Source organism: Camelus dromedarius, chromosome 16, assembly GCF_036321535.1.
Source record: "Camelus dromedarius isolate mCamDro1 chromosome 16, mCamDro1.pat, whole genome shotgun sequence".
In the NCBI taxonomy this organism is placed as follows: Eukaryota; Metazoa; Chordata; class Mammalia; order Artiodactyla; family Camelidae; genus Camelus; species Camelus dromedarius.
In genome coordinates, this window is record NC_087451.1 from 57,509,809 (window position 1) to 57,528,728 (window position 18,920).

At 53.4% G+C, this 18,920-nt stretch overlaps 1 protein-coding gene and 1 non-coding gene across 3 annotated transcripts; one reads left to right on the forward strand and one right to left on the reverse strand.

Moving 5' to 3' along the window:
• The first annotated feature begins 3,852 nt into the window (after positions 1–3,852).
• Positions 3,853–3,959, forward strand: LOC116158051 (U6 spliceosomal RNA). Its single transcript, XR_004142277.1, has one exon. It is a non-coding gene; the product is annotated as a U6 spliceosomal RNA (small nuclear RNA).
• Positions 3,960–10,275: 6,316 nt separating this feature from the next.
• Positions 10,276–16,925, reverse strand: WFIKKN2 (WAP, follistatin/kazal, immunoglobulin, kunitz and netrin domain containing 2). 2 transcript variants are annotated; one of them, XM_010990318.3, is made up of 2 exons: positions 16,773–16,925; positions 10,276–13,136 (listed from the first exon to the last, which is right to left on the reverse strand). In XM_010990318.3, exon 2 carries the CDS (start codon positions 13,065–13,067, stop codon positions 11,616–11,618), a length of 1,452 nt encoding a protein of 483 aa, XP_010988620.1. In that variant the 5' UTR covers positions 13,068–13,136; positions 16,773–16,925; the 3' UTR covers positions 10,276–11,615. The 2 variants fall into 2 exon arrangements, with proteins under 2 accessions (XP_010988620.1, XP_010988618.1); XM_010990316.3 differs by lacking the exon at positions 16,773–16,925 and adding an exon at positions 15,706–16,240.
• Between the last annotated feature and the right edge of the window lie 1,995 nt (positions 16,926–18,920).

Consider the following 18,920-nt stretch of genomic DNA (forward strand, 5'->3'; position numbering starts at 1 on the left):
TATTGATTCATTTCTGGCAAGGATGAAGATTGGATTTTGGTTTGTTTTGTAAAGAGCATGTCTGTTGTTTTTTCACTCTGATTATCCAGATCTGTCTACTGACCTCAGAGCTCTTTTTTCAAAAAGAGCACTTCTTGTTTTGTTAACTACCTGCCATTCTAAAGTTCTGTAGAACCCTGGTGACTTACTTTCTGCTAACTCCTTTCTATTTCCAGGAAACATGATTGGAATCTCTAAACCATTTCAATCCAATGCTTAAGATAGCTGCAATCCCTGGACAGCCTTTCTAGAAATTAAGGTGTCACTAGAAGCCCTTTAACTAAAGACTTTGAGAACAACCCAGCTTTCCCATAGCTACAAAGGGTTTTTCCTAGAGAAGTTTCATCTTTTCAAATCTTACAATAGCTTGGAAGAAACGAAAGAAACTTTTTTTTTTTTTGGTAACTTAGGAAGAAATGTTTTTTGGAAGGAGACTCATTTATTATCTGAGCCACAAAAGTTCAAAGAACTTTCTGGGTTCTGTATACAAAGGAATAGAGAGTCAGAGGCGAGATCTTATCTCCCCAGGAGCCTCTGCCAGAGAAGAGTCAGGTAGCAGGTAGAGAAGGGGTTAGGGTGTGTCTCCTCTATCTGCCCCTCCAGGTTTGGGAAAGGTGAAAGAGTGGTAAAGAGGGAGCTGGTGTGTATGCTGCCCTGGGACTCGTCTTGGAGATCACTTCCCCTTGATGGAGGATTTGCAGAAGTTTGGACACTTAGGACAAGTCCCCTAATCCAGGTGTATCACACTTCCCTGAGGACTACGCGCTTCCTTCCAGACTTTAAAGGAGGGTAGGTGGTGGTACCAGTGCCTTGCATGCTACGTATTTGAATGATGATGATTTTGATATCATCAAAAGTCTTAAGGAGTCCAGAGGAAATAATAAACCTCAGAAGCTCAACAATAATAGTCAACATTTTTGAGTCTTCCAATCCAAGAGCACAAGATATCTTTCCATTTCTTTGTATCATCTTCATTTTCCTTCACCAGTGTTTTACAGTTTTTAGAGTGTAGGTAACCACGTTGGTTAAGTTTATTCCTAGGTATTTTGCTGTTTTTGATGCAATGGAAATGTTTATGCCAGTTATAAAATTCTGGTTTTTGAAGTGAAAAGAAAAAAAAAGAGAACAAAAGGCCACAAATGGCAAAGTATCCTTCTTTCTTAGGGGTGAGTTGTATTCCATTACATATATATGCTGCACCTTCTTTATCCATTTATCTATTGATGTGCATCTAGGATGCTTTACATGTTGGCAATTATAAAGAATGTTGCTTTTAACAGCAGGGTGTGTGTATCTTTTTAAATTCATTCTTATTTTGTGGTTGGCTTTATTCATTTGATGACTATGTAAGTTTAAAAAGCTAAAACTCTAAATGTTCTTAGAAACAATGAACAGTACATAAATGTAAATTTAAAAAATACATGCAGTATATTGTGTATATGTATTTACATGCAATATATTGTATATGTGCAGTCAGACTGTAATAATTCTACCTAATAAAACTGAAAAATGAAAAAAGTCATGATTTTATAGTATTTACTCTGTGCAAAACGTTGTTCTAAACATGTATACATTTTAACTCACTTAAATTTCCTAAGAACCCTCTGTAATTTCATTTACAGAGGGAAGCAGAGTCTGTGACAGTTACTGCCAGTAGAGCCAGGATTTGAACTGTGGAATTCTGTTTCCAAAGTCCCTCATCCTTAACCATTACATTACACTGCTCCTTTGCTTGACCTCAAGAGGAAAGAACCACACAGGATCACGCAGGGATGTTACATAAACTGCACTTTGTGCCACTTTCCTCCCTGTACAACTGGCCTGGTCCTGTAAGTGGTCATTTGCTCAGCAGCCCCAAACTTAGGTTACTATCAGCCTTTGCCAGGCACAGTTAGGCAAGGGAGTCTGCTGCAGAAATGCAGGGAGTAGGTTATGAGTTTGCGGGTCATGGGCTAGTTTAATGTACCCACATCCTACTGCTGTCTGGGTGCTCAGGTCCTCTGAGAAGGAACTCTAGGCCTTTCATATACCTGAAGTCTTGGGTCCTGGGCTCTACTAGTCCTTATGATAGCAAAAGGGTCAGGCTGAGCCGTCTCAAGCAAAGTGAGATAGCATTTAAAACAGCCCCGTGTTCACCCACTCAACAATTTTTTGAGCAACTACTACATTAGGAACTGATGATATATATAAACATTTAGGGTCTTTCCAAGCGCTTATGCTCTAGCAAAAGATAACACACATGCCCAAATAATCACACACAGGAGAATGTGGAGGTATGAGGAAAGGGGAGAGATCACGTCCCTCTGAGGGATTCCGGATTAAGGAGGAGTTATCAAGTCATGAAGGATGCGTCACCTGGGGAAGCATGGGCTCCCTCAGACTCCCAGCCCTGATGGAGGAAAAGTTTGGTCCTGGTCCTTTCTCTTCATCTAGTAAGGCCACAGTGGGAGAATCTGTGCTAACTTTTGGGGAAAAAAAGCTGTGGAAATCAGAACTAGAAGCCCTAATGCCAGCCCATTACTCCTTGGAGAAGCTGCTATGACTTTGGACATTGTAATTTTTTTCATTGTTCCAAGCTTTCCACAGCAATATTGTGAAAGAGAGAACTTCTTTATTCTTCAGACCCAGGGGTAGGATGGGGAGGGCAGGTGAGAAGTCCAGGGCAGAAGCAGTGGTAGTGAGGGAGGGGCTGAACAGCAGGCGCGGCTCTAATTCTCATCATGGTTTTGGTTTAATGCTTCTCCTGAAATCCTCCTCAGGCCGGAAGCTCCCCCTAGGGGTCATGTCATTTGTTTTCCTACTTTTAGAGACAAAACCTCTTTTTGTTTTTATAATTATCAGGATTCACAGCAAGTAGTACCCTCCCAGAAACTGGTGTCCAGTGGAATGTGTGTGTTCACCGCACAAACTCAGGCACCCCCAGCTCACTCCCACCTGCTGTCCCCATCACCATGTTCTACTCCTGGCCAAGGTAACTAGTCTTTTCAGAATTCAACTATTCTGTTTTCCAGTCTGGCTTTTTGGATGCTTATCATATCTTCCAGTTTGAGCATAAATCAAAGAAAGAGGCTTTGGCAGGTAAGCTTTATAATATCCAAGCAAGAAATTAGCAGCCACAAGTAACTTTCCCTCGGGTCACTTTCCCTGGACAATGCCCTTCCTTAGTCTCCCCTAAGTTTCCTTTGTGGCTGAGCACTCAGTCATCCACTGAAAATACTGCCACAAGCTGGCCAAGCCCCTTCATGTGACCTGAGACTGTTCAGAAAACATCACTGCTTTGAATGAAGCATGGCTCTTTCTCTGGAACAGAAAACACCAGTGTCTGATCCATGTCTCACCCCAAATTCACCAGTAGGGATGGAGGTCTAGGCCCTATAATTTTCCCTCCAGACTCCTTGGTAACTGCTAAGAACTAAGTAAGAATGTTCTATAGGAGTGTAGGGGCTTCATGAAGCCTCCAACTATAAGACTCCTAGTAGCTCTGAACAAGAGAAGAATATGGGCCTTGAGGTCAGACTTCAAACTGAATCCCAAACTCACCCTTGAATAGCTGTGCCCTGTTAAACCTATTCAGCCTGAGATTTCCTATCTGAGAAATCTTACTTGTTATGGTTAGTGTGAGGATTATATAAAATACATAAAGCATTAAGCATAATCCTCTTCCCCACGTGGAATAACTTGAATTCTCTCTCCTCTTCTGTGAGAGGGGCTTGCACCCCCCAACTTTCTGTCTCTCTGCCTGTGGCTTAGCCTCAAGCGCATGTGATCAGCCTTACTCAGGGGAGGTCAGCTGGCCTTAAACATGCCTTTTCAGTGCTCGCTTCGGCAGCACATATACTAAAATTGGAACGATACAGAGAAGATTAGCATGGCCCCTGCGCAAGGATGACACGCAAATTCGTGAAGCGTTCCATATTTTAAAAAACAAACAAACAAACAAAAAAAAAATGCCTTTTCATGAGGAACCTGGGCAGTGAAACTTCCTGGTGGATTAGCAAGGAGAAGGAAGGAAGCGAAAAAGAGAGAAAAATTGTACTTCACTATTCCTGAATCTGCAGTGGAATATATTATACATGTGGTTAAATGTGTGAGCTTTGGGGTCACATAGACCGACCTAGGCTTGGTTTTCTGCTTGGCCAGGGGCCTTGGGCAAAATATTCAATTTCCCTGAGCCTCAGTTTCATCCTCTCTGAAATACAGAGAATATTAAATGGAGGTGACTAATATACACCCACAGGGTGGTAAATATTTAACAAGATAATGTATGTTGAGCACATATTAGGTGCTGTTTGATATTAGTGATGGAAATTATTAACTCTGCCATCAGGGCATCTAATTGGTAAAGGGTACCCCCCTCCATGAGGCCTCAGGTGGGGATGGGTTGCTGTCTGTGTAAGACTCACTGAAGCTGCATTCTGCTCATCCACAAACACCGGCTTTTCCTCTTATTAGGGTCCCAGGGTGAAGTGATTGGTTGTGATGATTTAAGAGGAGTCCTTTGGGTCTGAGTTATTGCTCATACCAAGACCCTGAGGCTGTTTCCTCTTTTACTCTGTTGCCCTTTTTGGTGTGTTGAGATGGGGAGAAGTGCTTGAAAAAAAAGGGATCGGTAAGAACTCAGTTCTGTGCTGTGAGGTGTTAGAGAAAGGAATGGTGGGGAAATGCTCTTGGGGCCTCCATGGAGGTCCCAGAGGTTCCCCGTCTCTACCCCATCACTACACTTGTCTCTGCTTGCTTCCCACTACACAACCCAGGGTGTGTCTCTCTCCTTCTCTCCTCTCCCCTTGGCTCCCCTTGTCCTGGACTCTGCCTTTGTCAGCAGAGGAGACTGCATCTGTTCTTACTTTGCTGTCCAAGGGCAGCTTTGGGGAGGGGACCTGTTCTCATGTCCTAGTTCTGTCCAGCCATGGGCAGAAATATGCAAAGCCATTATCCCCAGCCAACCGGAGCAACCAGGCCCAGGGCTGACCACTCCTGGGGAGGCACTCTGGGTACTATATTTTATAGATGAAGATACTGAGGCATGAAAGGTTAACTTACCCACAGTCACATAGCTAGTATTTGAGCCCAGATAGTTTGACTCAAGGGCCCATATACTCTGCCATGACTCCAGCCTTTCCTCATGGCCCCCTACCCTCTGTACCAAGGATATTTGGGGACCCTAAGGCCTAAAATATCTGGTGCCTTTTTTAAAAGGCTTATGCAATTTAATTATAACAGCAATGACCATGCCAAAATAACTAATTCTTAGACCTTTGGTCAGCAGTTCCATGTAAGAAGCAAGACGGCCGCTGCAGCACGGGTGTCTCTGAGTAAGTGACCAGCCAGTAGGCTATAACCCGTGGCAGAGCTCTGCAGTGGTCCTCAGAGCACTGTGCTGAGGCACGGGAGGATATAGCCTATAGTCCCTACTGTCGCCTTCCTATCAGCAGCCCCTCTCCATCATGTTTAGCTTAAAGTTTGGTGAACTCATCTTCCCCTGAGGGCCACGAGCGCTGGGGCTTGGTGTGTGTGTACTCATTTGCATACCTTGTCAGAAACTCCGGGACACTGAGAAAGGACATTAAGAACTTTATTTGCAAGAAGGCTTACAGAAGCCTTCTGGGAGAAAAGGTAAGGGGATTTTGAGGCTGAGATCAGAGTCTGGAGACAAAATTCCGAAAGCCCTTGTGGCAATAGGATCAATGAGACCAAACCCAGCAGCTGCCTGAAAAAAGCAGGAATCCCTAGGGTCCCTGGTAGGGCAGGAGCTTAGAGTCAGGGGCACTGCCGACAGGCCCCCAACAGATGCACAAGATCTCACCAGAGAACACAAGAATTACGTGTTAGTCCTTTGTAACAGGGCTTTCCAGTAGAATTTTCTGTGATGATGGGAAAAGTCTGTGTCTGTGTTGTTCAGTTTGGTGCCACTAACCACGTGAAATGTGAAGCTGAGGAACTGAATTTTAAAATAGTTTATTTCATGTGAATTCATTTACACAACCATGAGGGGTGCAGCTCTATAAGCTGGCTGCAGAGCCTCGGCACCCCCAGGGGGCAGGGGGCGGTCCGAAGTGGCAGTCATGGAAGCTTAGAAGAACTGCCATTTGGGGTCTGCAGACTTTAGCTGATATGGTTAAAATATATGTGTCAGTCTGGAGAGAATATGGGGACTGGAGTCAGACCTGGGTTTCAATCCTGGCTTCCGTTTATCAGCCTTAGCACCTTGGGCAAATTTCCTTGAAACACTTAAATTCAGATCCAGCCTCTGCAAAACAGGTACAATGATGCCTGCGAGGGCGTCTCTACCTCCATAAGGCCTGTTGGGCTGGCTTCATTCAGTCACCCATTCATTCCACAAGTATTCGTCAAACACCCTGCACAGTCAGGGCGTAGAGAGGGGAGCAAAGCCCTCGGGAACGCTGCAGCCCAGGGCGGGCTCCATCAGATGGCGAGATAGTAAAAGATCCAGCCTGGAGCCTTGTGAGGATTAAACAGGACAAGTGCGCACAGAGCCTGAGCAGAGCTGTTGGCACCCAGATGTCCATCCTTCTCTCTGACAGCATGTTTTTCTCCTGCCGAGGGTTCTTGCCAGTACCCCAGCCCTGTCTCCACCACCTGGCTGCGCACACAGAAAGGGAACAGAACTGGGTGCGTCCCTCACACCAGGACAGAAAACAAATGATCAGGATGGGTATAGCTTCATCCTGTCAGGTCTCTTGCAGCGCCCGCAAGACTTGAAAAGGGCACAAAATACCCAGGCACCTCGCCGCACCCCAAGAGGCACTCTGGGACGAGGCCCCACCCCGGGAGGGTCCAGTCCAGGAAGCACTGGGGGTGAGGCCTGTTTCCCCCTCACCTGAGTGGGGCTGAGGGGGCCAGGGTGTTGCTGGAGACCCGGATGCCGGAGTTCCACGTCCTGGGGTAATTTGGGGTGTAGACACAGATTCCAACCCAGACCTGAAACAGAAGTGCCTGGGGGCTCAGGAGCCAGAGAGGTGGGAAGGAGAGGGTGGTAGACTTGCCCACCTGCCTGCCCTACCCACCCCCTCAGGGCAACGCCAGCTGGAGGGTTATTCTTCCTTCCTCCTGACGCAGCTTGATCGAGGAGTGTCACTTGACCTCAGGGCACATTCCAGAATGAGTCCACCTCCAAGAATAGGACCCAGGAACCCTGCCCTCCATCCTGCCTATATTAATCACACATTCCCAGAGCAGGAGGGAGACTTCAGAGTCCTTGGGGAGGTGGGAGGAGGAGACGGTATCAGGAAGGAAGTGGAGCTGGGGAAAAGGAGGGGGCACCCCAGAGAAGCACCTTACCAGCCTTGTGGCTGTCCAGTGCACCATGTGGCCTGGGGTGCCAGGACCCTTTGTTCATTCAGCGAATCCCACTTGAGCTCTGTAAGCTGGGCCCACAGACCTCCCGGAGCCCTAAGCAGTGACTCTGGCCGGCAATCAGGGCAAGTGCAGAGGAAGACAGACTCACAGAGGAGTGTTTGTGCAGCCTGGGGATAGCAGAGGCTCCCCAAGGAGCTGAGTCTTGGAGGACGGGTAGGCTCAGGAATCTAGGCCATGACTGCTCATGTGTGTGATAGAGATACCGTGTGACACGCAAGATCGGAAGTCAGCGCTGGGGTGGGAGGCACTTGGCTGATGGGAGGTAGGCTCTTTGGAGATATCTCAGGTCGGGATGGGATGCCACACTGCTCAGCCCAGAGTCGTGTGCGCGTGCGCGCACATGTGTCACATGCTGGGAGAAACAGCATAGCGTGAGCAGTAATGGCCTTGAAGTCAGACTGCCTAGGTTCAAATCTTTGCTCTGGGATCTTGGGCAAGTTTCTTATCCCCTCTAGCCTCAGTTTTCTCACCTACAAAATAGCATTCTGTCTCCCACAGTTGTGGTGGAGATGAGAGGTGATAGTGCTGTAGCCCCCACTCAGTGCTGATGTTCTAATAGGACAGTTGGACAAGGGCGTTCTCCCCAGCCTGAGGAAATCGCCATGTGGCTATGTATTTATTCAGCCCCATTCCCTCATCAGGTTCCGCCCCTGATCCCTGCTCTCTGGCCCCACTGTCCACAGGGTGACATCAGACTATGGAGCAGCTGGCCAGACAATGGAGAGGAGTGTTCTAGGCTGGAGGTGCTGGGGGAGGCAGAGGGTGGAAAAAGCCAAGCTGTCCTGCCCTGGAGGCCTCAGGCCTGGTCTGGAAGCAAACAGAGAGATGAACCAGAATGGGGAGGAGGATGGAGAGGGAGCCTACAGATGCAAGCCGGGGAGGAGTGAGTGTCCAGTGTAGACAGGAAAGCAGGTGAGAGTCTGACCTCAGACCTGGAAGAAGGCTCAATCCCCTATGTCCTGGGGCCGAAGCCAGGGCCAAATCTCCCAGACTGGTGTGGTGGCCTCTCTAGGTCACCTGGCAACCAAGGCCCTGGGAATTCAGTTCATCCTGCACTGAGCACCTCCCAGAAGTTAGTTACTGTGTAAGGTCTGGGTGACACAGAGAGAGAGAGAGAGAGAGAGAGAGAGAGAGAGAGAGAGAGAGAGAGAGAGAGAGAGAGGGAGAGAGACGCAGGCTTTGTTTCAAGGACAGAAAATAAATACCATGTGGTGGGTCCCAAAGTATAATGGATTCTGTATCACCCATTCCTCATATTTTCCAAACCCAAATCAGCCTATGTGGGGTGGCCAGTTTTGGGTGTACTCTGTGAGCAACAGGAGACAATATTTGGAGCTGTGTGATCACTGCGCCCATGAAACCCGAGGCCCAGAAGGGAGGGCCAGGGGAGGGCTTTAGGTGCCGAGGCCCTGCTCTCTACCAGGGAGCTGCTGAGGGCCAAGAGGGGGCCCAGGGGCAGCCATCTGGGCCGGGTTCTGTTTCCTAGGCTTTTCAGTTTGACACTGTTAATAGGGTTGAGCTCCCCCAGTCTCCATGAAGTGTTCTTCTTACCCTCTGTCTTACAGATGCAGGAACTAAGGCTCAGACAGACAGCAGATACCTGTCAGAGCCCAGATTCAGACCTAGGCTCCACGGGTGAGGCCTTCCTACTCTGCCAAGCTGGGGCCAGTTGCGACAGGGACCCCAAGTCTGGGGCTGTGTGTGAGCAGTGAGCTGGTGAGAGGGAGCCCTGAGATCGGACCCCCTGAACCTCACACTTCCACCAGGTAGCCACAGGGCTCAGCCCCACATCTGTGCGAGTGTGGGGATGGGGGAGGTGACAGGTGCTGGCATGTGGACACTTGCTCCCTGGAGCTCTAAGGTGATGTGCTATTTACTGGGGCACCTCAGCCTAGAAGCAGGTGCCACAGAATGTCCCCAGGCCTCTGAGGGGTGGGGTGAGGAGCTGAGTCTTCACGCCCTGGTTCTCTGACCTGAACAGGGTGGGGCCTGTGGCCAGTGCTCACACCTTCTTGGTTAAGTTCTGTGCTCAGCCTTTTCCCAGTGGTGATTTGAGAAGCTCCCTCGCCTCTGGCCTCTCTTCTCTTTCAAGGAGCAGCTTGTCTTCCCAATCCTGGCCCCTCCTTACTGCAGGGAATTATCTCTGAGGAGGGATTGGCCGGGCTGAGCCAGTCCGGACCTGGCTTCCTTCTCAGGGTTGTGGCCAGGGAAGAGAACAGGGGACAGGTGTGTGCTCATCTGGCTCACAGCCTCAGGGATGGACAAGCTGGGGGCTTTCCCCGGCTGCAGGCTCCTGAACACATCTCCAGGGAGGAGAGCAGTCACAAGACCCAGGGACCAAAAGTGCTGCTGCCCTAGCCTGTGAACCAAGCCATGTGCTCCGAGCACCCAGGGCTTTGGGACCTAGCCTCCCCCAGAGACCCCCTAAGGAGTCACGGCTGGCCATGACACGCCACCCCCCCCACCCCGTCTCCTTCACCTTTGTGCCTCTGAACTCACCATCAGCAGTGGGGCCTGGAGTGTTCCCTGGCCCACCATGCTGTCATGATAGGATAGGGGACTGAGATACAAGTTAGAGCACCTGGGCCTGAGCCCGCACCTCCCTACCTCCGTGTTCTTGGGTAAGTCACCTGGCCTCTGTGGCCTCAGCTCTCCTGTGCCTAAGCCACAGAGCTGCTGCAAGCACCTGCAATGTGGGCCAAATATTAGCAGTGTCCCTCCACCACCCCAAGAAGTTCCCATTGGCGGCTTCCTTCCTGCAAGGTCACCAAAGCAAATGACACTACCCCCTACACACACACACACACACACACACACACACACACACACACACACTAGCCCAAACACAAGAAGGGCTGTTGATACTACAAGGTTTTAATTGGTATCTTCCCCCTACATTTGAGGAAGAAAAGAGAACGCCCCACAACGACCTTCTTCAGCATCGGAGGGGCATGGACCGAGTGAAGGGCTAAGGAGGGAATGGGGGAGATGAAAGCTGACTGTGGGCTTCCCAAATCCTTTACCTAGTGGTGGGGTGGCGGGACCTGCACAGGAAGTCCAGAAACAGAAATCAACAAGCTGCCACATCCCCAAACCGGCTGGCTATCCCAGGCCACACCTAGAGCCTCCCTCCAGGTCCCTGCAGCTCCTGAGGCCGCCACCAGATGGGAGCATCGAGCAACATTCCTTTTCCTTCCCAAGCCTGCCTCTTGGCCTGCCTCCCTTCTTATTCCTTCACCAACCCTCTTCCCTGCCTGCTTTTCCTCTTCCTCTCTCTTCCCACCAGAACAGATCCTGGGGCTTCTATCTGCTTTATGTTCGAGGAAGCCAGTGGTAGTGGAAAGCACACTGTGAATGGGACCTCTTGAAGCTGGGAGGGCCAGCCATGGGTCGGCTTCTGGGGGAACCCTGGGATCTGGACATTTGTGCTCAGTCACTAGGAGCTGGGCAGTGACCAACACCTCCCTGTGGTCTTAGCACCAGTAAGTGTTCAGAAAATGTCCACTGAGTTGGACTGAACAGAATTGAATCAATAAATCATCGATAAACCAATTAACAAAGCCAGAAAGAAACAGGAGAAACATGTATTCTGCTGGTGCTCAGGTGGCCTCGGACACTGTCGGGCCATCTTGACAGAAGCACAGGCTGGACGCTGCCCGAAGACACCAGCCCAGCACCCTCCACTCAGGGGAAGCTGTGAGCTGGGTTGGACCATGCCTCCTGCTTCCTGCCCACCACGAAGGATGGTTCTGCTCACAGTGCTCCGGGGGGCTGTGGGGAACTTGTCCAGTGAATTTCTGGGCCCTCCTTTCTATCCCCACCTACCCCTTCTGTAAACCAACTGCTTCAATTATTCCTGTGACCATCATGCAGCTGCCACCTCTAGAATCCTGGCTGGAGGCTGGCTAGGGGCAGAGCCGGGGGTGGGGGGCAGTCAAGAGAAGATTATAAGGCCCAAGCATCTGCTGACTTCTCCTTTCGTCTCCCTCAGCTGAAAAAGACACAGGCCCCTACTGTTACTGAACCCAAAGAACAAAAGTTGATCTAAGACTCTCTGTGGCCTTTTTCTCACACGTTGATTGCTATTCCCCTGCTGGCCTAAGACTGTCTAGTGTGACCTTGCCCAGTTTGCTGACTGAGGGGCATGATGGGTGGGTAGGTGGGAGAGGGTCAGGGAGGGGCCTGGAGGGGTGGGGGCTTCACTGCAAGCCCAGGAATTCCTTGAGGACATCGCAGGTTTTCTTGTGCATGACCTCACGCAGCTTCCGGACCCGCCGGCTGCTGGATGCGCCCACGAAGCTGTCGGGCCGCAGTGTGGCCATGCCGCCGTCCACCTCGCCCATGATGATGAGTGGTGTCTCGCCTACGGTCACGTTGGGGCAGGGGCAGGTCCAGTCCACGTGGAGCAGAGTGACCTCCAGTGGCTCCCGGCCCAGGAACTTGAGGCCCATCTTCTCGTCCTTCAGGACCTCGTCCACCGTCACCAGGGCGCGCCCCGCGTCAGGCTCCTCTGTCAGCTCGGAGATTCGGCCCAAGATGACAAAGTCACTCCGACAGAAGCTGGTGACGAGCTTCTGCCTGGGCTTACAGGCCCGGCAGCGCTGGTTCCCCCGGGGGAAGGGGCAGGACTCCTCGCAGGCCTCGCGGCTCTCAAAGTTGTTGCCGTTGCCCTCACAGCCGCCGTAGACGAAGGACTGGCACTGGCCCGACTGGCTGTTGTAGGCCCAGCGGGGCGTGTAGGCCTTGCAGGGCCCCTGCAGGGCGGGCAGGCTGCACACGGCCAGCGGCCCGCTCATGCAGGCCAGCACACAGGCCTCGTAGGTCTCAAAGTGGTTGCGGTTGCGGTGGCAGTGGCCGAAAGTGAAGGTCAGGCAGTTGTTGGCCTGTGCGTCGAAGTGCCAGCGGGTCTGCTCCTCGCCACAGTCCTCACTGTCAGGGGGCTTCAGGCACTCGGCTGCGGGGAAAGCCGTGCTGTTGGGGCTGCTCTCTGCGGTGGCCGAAACCTGACCCCCCCTGACCACCGACAGCGGGAAGTCGGCCCGCAGGACGCCAGCGGCGTTGCGGGCGGTGCACGTGTAGATGCCGGCGTCCTGGAGCTGGGCGTTGTAAATGACCAGCTGGGCGATGTTGGTGACCACCACGTTGCCTCGCACGTGGTTGGGCCTCATGACCACGTTCTCCCGATCCTCCAGCTGCTTCTCCCAGGTGATCTCAGGCCGGGGCCGACCCACCACGTCACACAGGAAGCTCACTGTCTCGCCCACAGTGACCGACTGGTGCGCAGGGTGGTTGAGCAGAGCTGGGGCCGCCAGGTCCAGCCCAGGGGTCTCCGGGGAGGCCGTGGTGGGGTGCACCGTGGTCTCTGGTGGTGGGGGGCTGGTGTTGGGCCAGGTGAAGTGATAGCGGCAGGTGACAACGGCCAGGGTGATGCCCTTGGAGCAGGCCTCGGCGTCCATGTAGCAGCGGTTATAGTAGGTGAGGCCGTCAGAGGCGCAGGTAAAACTGGGCTCCTTCTCGCAGCGGTCTCTGCACTTGCACACGGGCTGGCCGTCCCAGATGTCACATTCAGAGCCCTGTTGCAGACACATGAAGTGGTCGCACGTGGCCTCCTTGGGCATGCCCACCGGGCCCTTCTTCCCTTTCACGTCCATGTAGCGGGCCGCCACACAGCTCTTGGTCCCACACACGTTGGGGCAGCACTTCTCATAGGTCTCACACTCCTGCGGAGAGCCACACGGAGAGGCCTGAGTGAGGAGGAGAGGAAGAGAGCACAGGCTTTCCCCACCCCACCCCACGGTGTCCGGGGAGGGGAAGGAAAATGTTCTCACGCACCGTGAGCAAAACGTTTTGATAATAATAATAGCTAATGTATCCATAACACTTACTACTTGCCAGGCCCTCTTCTAAGAATGCTTACATCTGTCAGCTTATCTAATGCTCATCACAAGTCTCTGAGGTGGGTACAACCATCATCCTTACTTCACAGGTGATGATAACTGAGGCACAGAGATTTTAGGTAACTTGCCCAAGGTCACACAGCACTAGTGTGGGGAGAGGCAGCCCACATCCTGCAAGAGGGAAAGTTTCCCTGCCACCATGAGATGAGATGAGATAGAATGCAGAGACTAAGAGAGGCGACCCTAAGTCCACAGAGCTGGGAGGTGCTGGGAGAGGGCTTCAAGCCCCATGTGGATGGGGTTCTGAAAGGAGATTTTTTTCTGTTATATCATATAATTACCACAGTGTGGTCTAGGCTGGAATGAATGAGCCTGCCTTTTGGCCTTTTCTCTACTGGGGATGCCCTGGCTCTGAAGAGGTCACCCAAATGCTAAGAAGGAGAAGTCAGACACTGGTAGGACAGCTATTCGAGGCTGTCCACACAGACATAATGAACAGCGGCTCTGATGATGGCAACATTCGTCCGAAGCCTAGAGGAAGGGCCAGGCCCTGGATGCCAGGTCGTGCCACTGTAAGCTGTGCTGGACCCAGGCGCTTAGTTCCAAAGCGTGGGATGTCACACAAGGAAATCAACAAGGAAAAAAGTCCCCTTGTGTGGCAAAGGTCAGCACGGCCGTCAGTGAGGACTTACCAGGCTGTAATTCCCTCTAATTTTTTGTGGAGCTGCGTAAGGCATTAGTTTAATTCCTCAAAATTAGCAACTTGCTCTGGGCCGTGAAACAAGAGTTTCACGCGGTGTTTTGGTCAAGCCGGCGGGCAGTGCCCCTAATCCTCCGCCCCGGTTGTGGCTCTGTGCACTGCTCCCACCAGGGCTGGCCTCGGGCGGCTCCAACTTTCCTTCAGCCTCTCTGACATTCCACATCAGCTAAGGGCTGTGTGGAGCCCGCCTGTTCAACTTGTTTACTGTTTTCCCCTCGTGGCTCAGAATGGGGACTTTGTTTTGCATCCCTTGCTTGGCATAGGCTTTGAGGCCACACCAGGGAGGCCCTAGGACAGGGAAGGACAGATCTCAGAGCTACAATCTGAGAGGGAGAGACCCACTGGGGGCGAGGGGTGAGGGCAGGAGGGGCTGAGCAGCAGGGGAACCTGCTCCTCTACCGAAGGGTCCTTCAATTCCTTAAAGACTCTGGGCTGGGAAGCTCCTTCAGAACTTGGAGGTCCATGAGAGGCGGGGACCTTGGGGGCAGGGGCTGGGGCAGGTGTTTCTGGGCACAGGAAACCTAAAGGGAATCTGTGGAACAGTTTTTGCTTCAGTGCTCAGAACGTGCCCTTGGATGTCTAAATCCCCAGCCCCATAGAGGTGCCTTCTTCCCAAGACATAAGAAATTGGCTAGAGTCTCACTGTCCCCGAGCCCCACCTGATTTATGAGGCCAGGCTGTGCCAGTGAAACAGCCTTCCTGGCAAATGTAGTCAACTGACCTCAGCCAGGTGGGGACGCTCTGCCACCCCTCCCTGCCCTCACCTCCCCTTCCCTCCGCGTCCTGTTGCTCACTCCAGTGGGAGGTAGAGGCCACTCTCTCCAGGGCGAGCGTGTGCTCCCATAGGTTACATGTGTTTGGCAGAGGGAGTACCAGGGTCTTTCATGTTCCCTGGTAATGCCCAGCCCAGCCTGAGCCCCAGGAGCTGCCAGACTGGCAATGCCAGGTACTAGCAGGCTCTTCACCCCTGGGGGAAGTGGCAGGGCTGGCTCTTGGCCTCCGGAGCTGGGAGAGAGTTGTCCTAGAACCAGGTCTGCCCTGAATGCTGCAGGGTGCTCTGACGAGGAGGACTGAGGAATCTGGCAGGTTGAAGCTTAATCCCCTTCCCTCCCAGGGACCCGCAGAGAGTCCATTCAGATCCGGTCCTGCCCACCCTCCCCATCAGCCTGGTCTGATCTCAGTAGCAGGGTCCAAACCACCAGGGAGGTGGCCTGGAGGCCGGATGAAGCCTCAGCTTTGTGGTCAGGCAGGTGCCGTGTCCAGGCCCACGCTCTGCTCCCTGACGTGGAGCCTCAGGCTGCTCACTGCTGTGGCTGAGTCCACTCTCACCTGTCAACGGGCTGTGGAGAAGCCATGCCAGTCTCTGTGATGTGCCCGGCATAGTGCTGGCTCAGAGCAGCCCCCAGCCGACACGCATCAGGAATCTGAGGATTCCCAGACCCCAAAAAACTAGGACATCACACCCTCCTCTTATTCCTGGCCTCAAAGTCAGACGGACATCACGCTCTGTTTATCTCCATGTGGCCTGCGCCCTGCAGGGCACTCCCGAGTGTCCCCACCACACAGCTTTCTCTCTCCCTCACTAACAACCCACGTGGTCCATTTGTCTCAGGCTTCCAGATTCACACTCACCTGGTCCATCTCACACTCCCGCTTGCAGGTGCTCTGGGCATCCACCCAGAGGTTGGGGTTCATGTCGTTGGGGCAGATGCCCGCGTGAGAGTATCGGATGGGCGGCAGTGCCAGGCCTCGTGGGGGCACCCTGAGCAGCAGCAGCAACACTGCCACCTGCCCCCAGAGGGACCAAAACCAGCGGCACCCTGGGGCCCGCATGGTGCGGTCTGAGGCAGCCAGAGACCTCCCCTGAGACGATGCCAGGGCCAGGGCCCCCAGGGCCTCCTGCTCCTTGGGGGCTGCAGACACCTGCCCTTCCCACCCGGCAGGCCTGCTCGCCGCGCTGGGGCTGCCGCTGCCGAGGCTGCCTCCACCGAGTCAGTGGAGCCCGCTGGGCTGCGCGGCCTCTGATGCGGGAACTCCCTCTCCGGAGTGTGCAGGGAGAGAAGCCGCACAGGGGCCCGAGCCTGGATTTATGTCCTGGGCGCGCCACCCGAGTGGGAGCGAGCTAACCTGATGCCTGTCACAGGCAGGCTGCTGGCTCCTCTGTCCTGTGGCTGATCACAGACTTGTTGCAGAAGAGGAAAAAAAAAGCTGGAAGCAGTTTAGGCGGCGTATCTGGCACGGTGGGACACCTGCTTGTTTTTGACTCCAGGAGGCCTTTAACCCCTTCAAGGGCCAGAAATGGCATGTGCTTTGGGGGGAGCTGGCTCCAGGACACGCAAGCTCACTGTACGGAGAGGCGTGTTTCCCTTCCCCCCACCTCTCTGCCGGGGCCCCCTCCTCCCCTTGCCACCTCCAAAGAACACATACTCGCTTGTTACGAGGAGGGACCTGCAGCCGCAGGGTTAGCATCGCCCGGCCTGATAGTACATCTGAGAGCAAATGACGTGGAAAAACAACAAGTTCACGGCCATTCCAGGGCGGGCCTGAGCAGCCTGTGCTGTGTCAGCCAACTCCCACCCCAGCACCAGGTCCCTGGGTGGGGGGCGTACGGACAGCTCCTATCTCTATGTCCCGGGCAATTTTGCGTCTCAAGTTCCAACTTCGGTGAATTTTCCCCAAATCATTCCAGAGACACATACCAGATATGCTCCGGCTCCCCCGGCTCCGGGACGGATCACATTCCTGCTCCTCGACTGACACACTCCCGGCTCCAAGAGGACCTACGTGGTCAGTGTTTCAGGACGGTGCTGGGCAGCCGAGCCGCCCTCGCTAACGACCATGAAGGCTGCATTGAGGGAGAGCCAGGCACCTTCCAGACAGCTCTCATCCCCCGCCTACGCAGGAGAAGGTCACCCACGGTGAGCAGGGGCAGGGCCACTTGTTGCTGATATTTACGGGGCTCGTCACATGTGCCAGGCTGTGTGCATCGTCTCACTTAATCCCCACAACAAACTGGGCCTTCATTTTGGATTTGAGGAAAAGACACACAGAGAGGCTAAGCAACTCACCCTGTGTCACACAGCTACATGACCCCACCGTTAAATCTGGGACACCAGCCTGCGGGGGCCTTTGGAAACCCAGCTGTCAGAACTGCTGTCGAGGTGCGGCCCAGCTCTGGTCTTTACAGGCTGGACAAGAAGTTTGTGAAACATCAGAGGCAGTACTTGTGGAGGGGCCAGGAAAAGAGCCAGAAGCTGCCAAGGGGTGGGGGCAATTTCTCTCTTGCTTGGCAGGAAATGGCTCATATCCAAAATGCCACGGAAAAGTGAGCAGGCTGGGGTTTTGTGTCGGTCACTCAGTCTCCAGGGGGTGAGAGGTGGGGGGAGACAGAGCCCCAGAAGAGAGAGGTAACTTTTCAAGGCCAAGCCACAAAGGATTTGGGGAGCGGTAACTGAGTCGCTGTGTCCCAAGGGTAGTAGATGGGGTGGGGCCAGGGGGGCCCCCAACAGTGCTCTCACTGCACAGAGGGGGAAACTAAGTGCTGAGCCCTACCCTACTCTCCCCTTCAGGGTAAACATGACCCTCTAGCTCGATGGTGAAAAGCCAGCCCCTTTCTCCCCCTGCAGACTTGTCCTCTTCCTCACCAGCGGTGTGTTGCCTCCTCCCCACCCGAGCCAATTCCTTCTTGTCGTGTGGGTCATTCTGCAAGATTTGTCTTTTCTGCTTATGTCAAAGAGCTAATGAAGGATGTCAGATCCTAATCCTTTAAATTATTGGAATAAACTTCCCTCCGGAGGCTGGTCCCTGTAATGAAGCCAGACAGCGGGCGACGCCGGCTGCTTTGAATTCCCTGTAATTTCATAAACCCATGTTCCAGCTGCTCAGAGCCAGGCCCCAGTACAGGGCTTGATGAACGTGGTTTGTGCAGCCTCCTTTGATATCACAAAGGGAAATGGACAGTGACATATTTCTGAGTGGGACTTGGGGGAATTGTCACAGCCCCATTACATGAGGACAAGTATCCAGGGAGAAGAGGTTGATTTCTGGGGAGTCACTTGAGACCATGAAGAGGGGGAGGGGCAGGGGCACAGAGTCGGGAGGGGAAAGGGGTGGTGAGAAAAGCAAGGGGAGCTTGTCCACCGTATCTGCACCTCCGCCCAGCTCCGTCAAGAGCCGTGGGCCTTTCCCTCCGAGGGCCCCTGCTCCCGGCCACTCTGCACTGAGAACTCTCAAAACAGCACTGGGGAGAAAGGGCCCTAGAACACTCGGCTCTCCTCAGCCAGTCCAAGTCTCCCACCAAAACACAGCTCAGAATAATAAATAACATCTGATCAGGGCTGGCGCCTACACAGCACTTTCGCCCACACCGTCAGGCTGACCCTCAGGCCAGCCTGGAGGGAGCCCGGGTGTTGCTGTGAGCTCAGCCACTCAAGAGAGGAAACCGAGTCACAGAGAGGCCAGGCAGGGCCCGCCAGGGGTCCTGAGGCCCACGCCCTCCCCTCCCGGACCCCCGTCCAGTGCTCTTTGCACAACCCATGCAAGCTTCCAGCCTCCCCAGGAAGGCCCCCGCTGGCTGCCCCACCAGCCCAGCTGGTTTATAAGCTGTTCTGGGAGCGCTTTGAAGTCTCCTCCTTCTTGGGCCCCTCCTCCCAATCATCCCTGGATCTGGCTTCTCTGACTCTGTCCCCCCTCCCACTCCTCTCTGGAGGGTGGAGTGGACCCCACGCTCACCAACTTCCCAGGGACAAAGAAGGGCTCAACTGCCCATTCCCACCATTGGCCCACAGAGATGGGCTGGGTCGGCCGACCCTGGGAGGGTCTCCTGCCTTTCACCCTCCCCCCAGGAC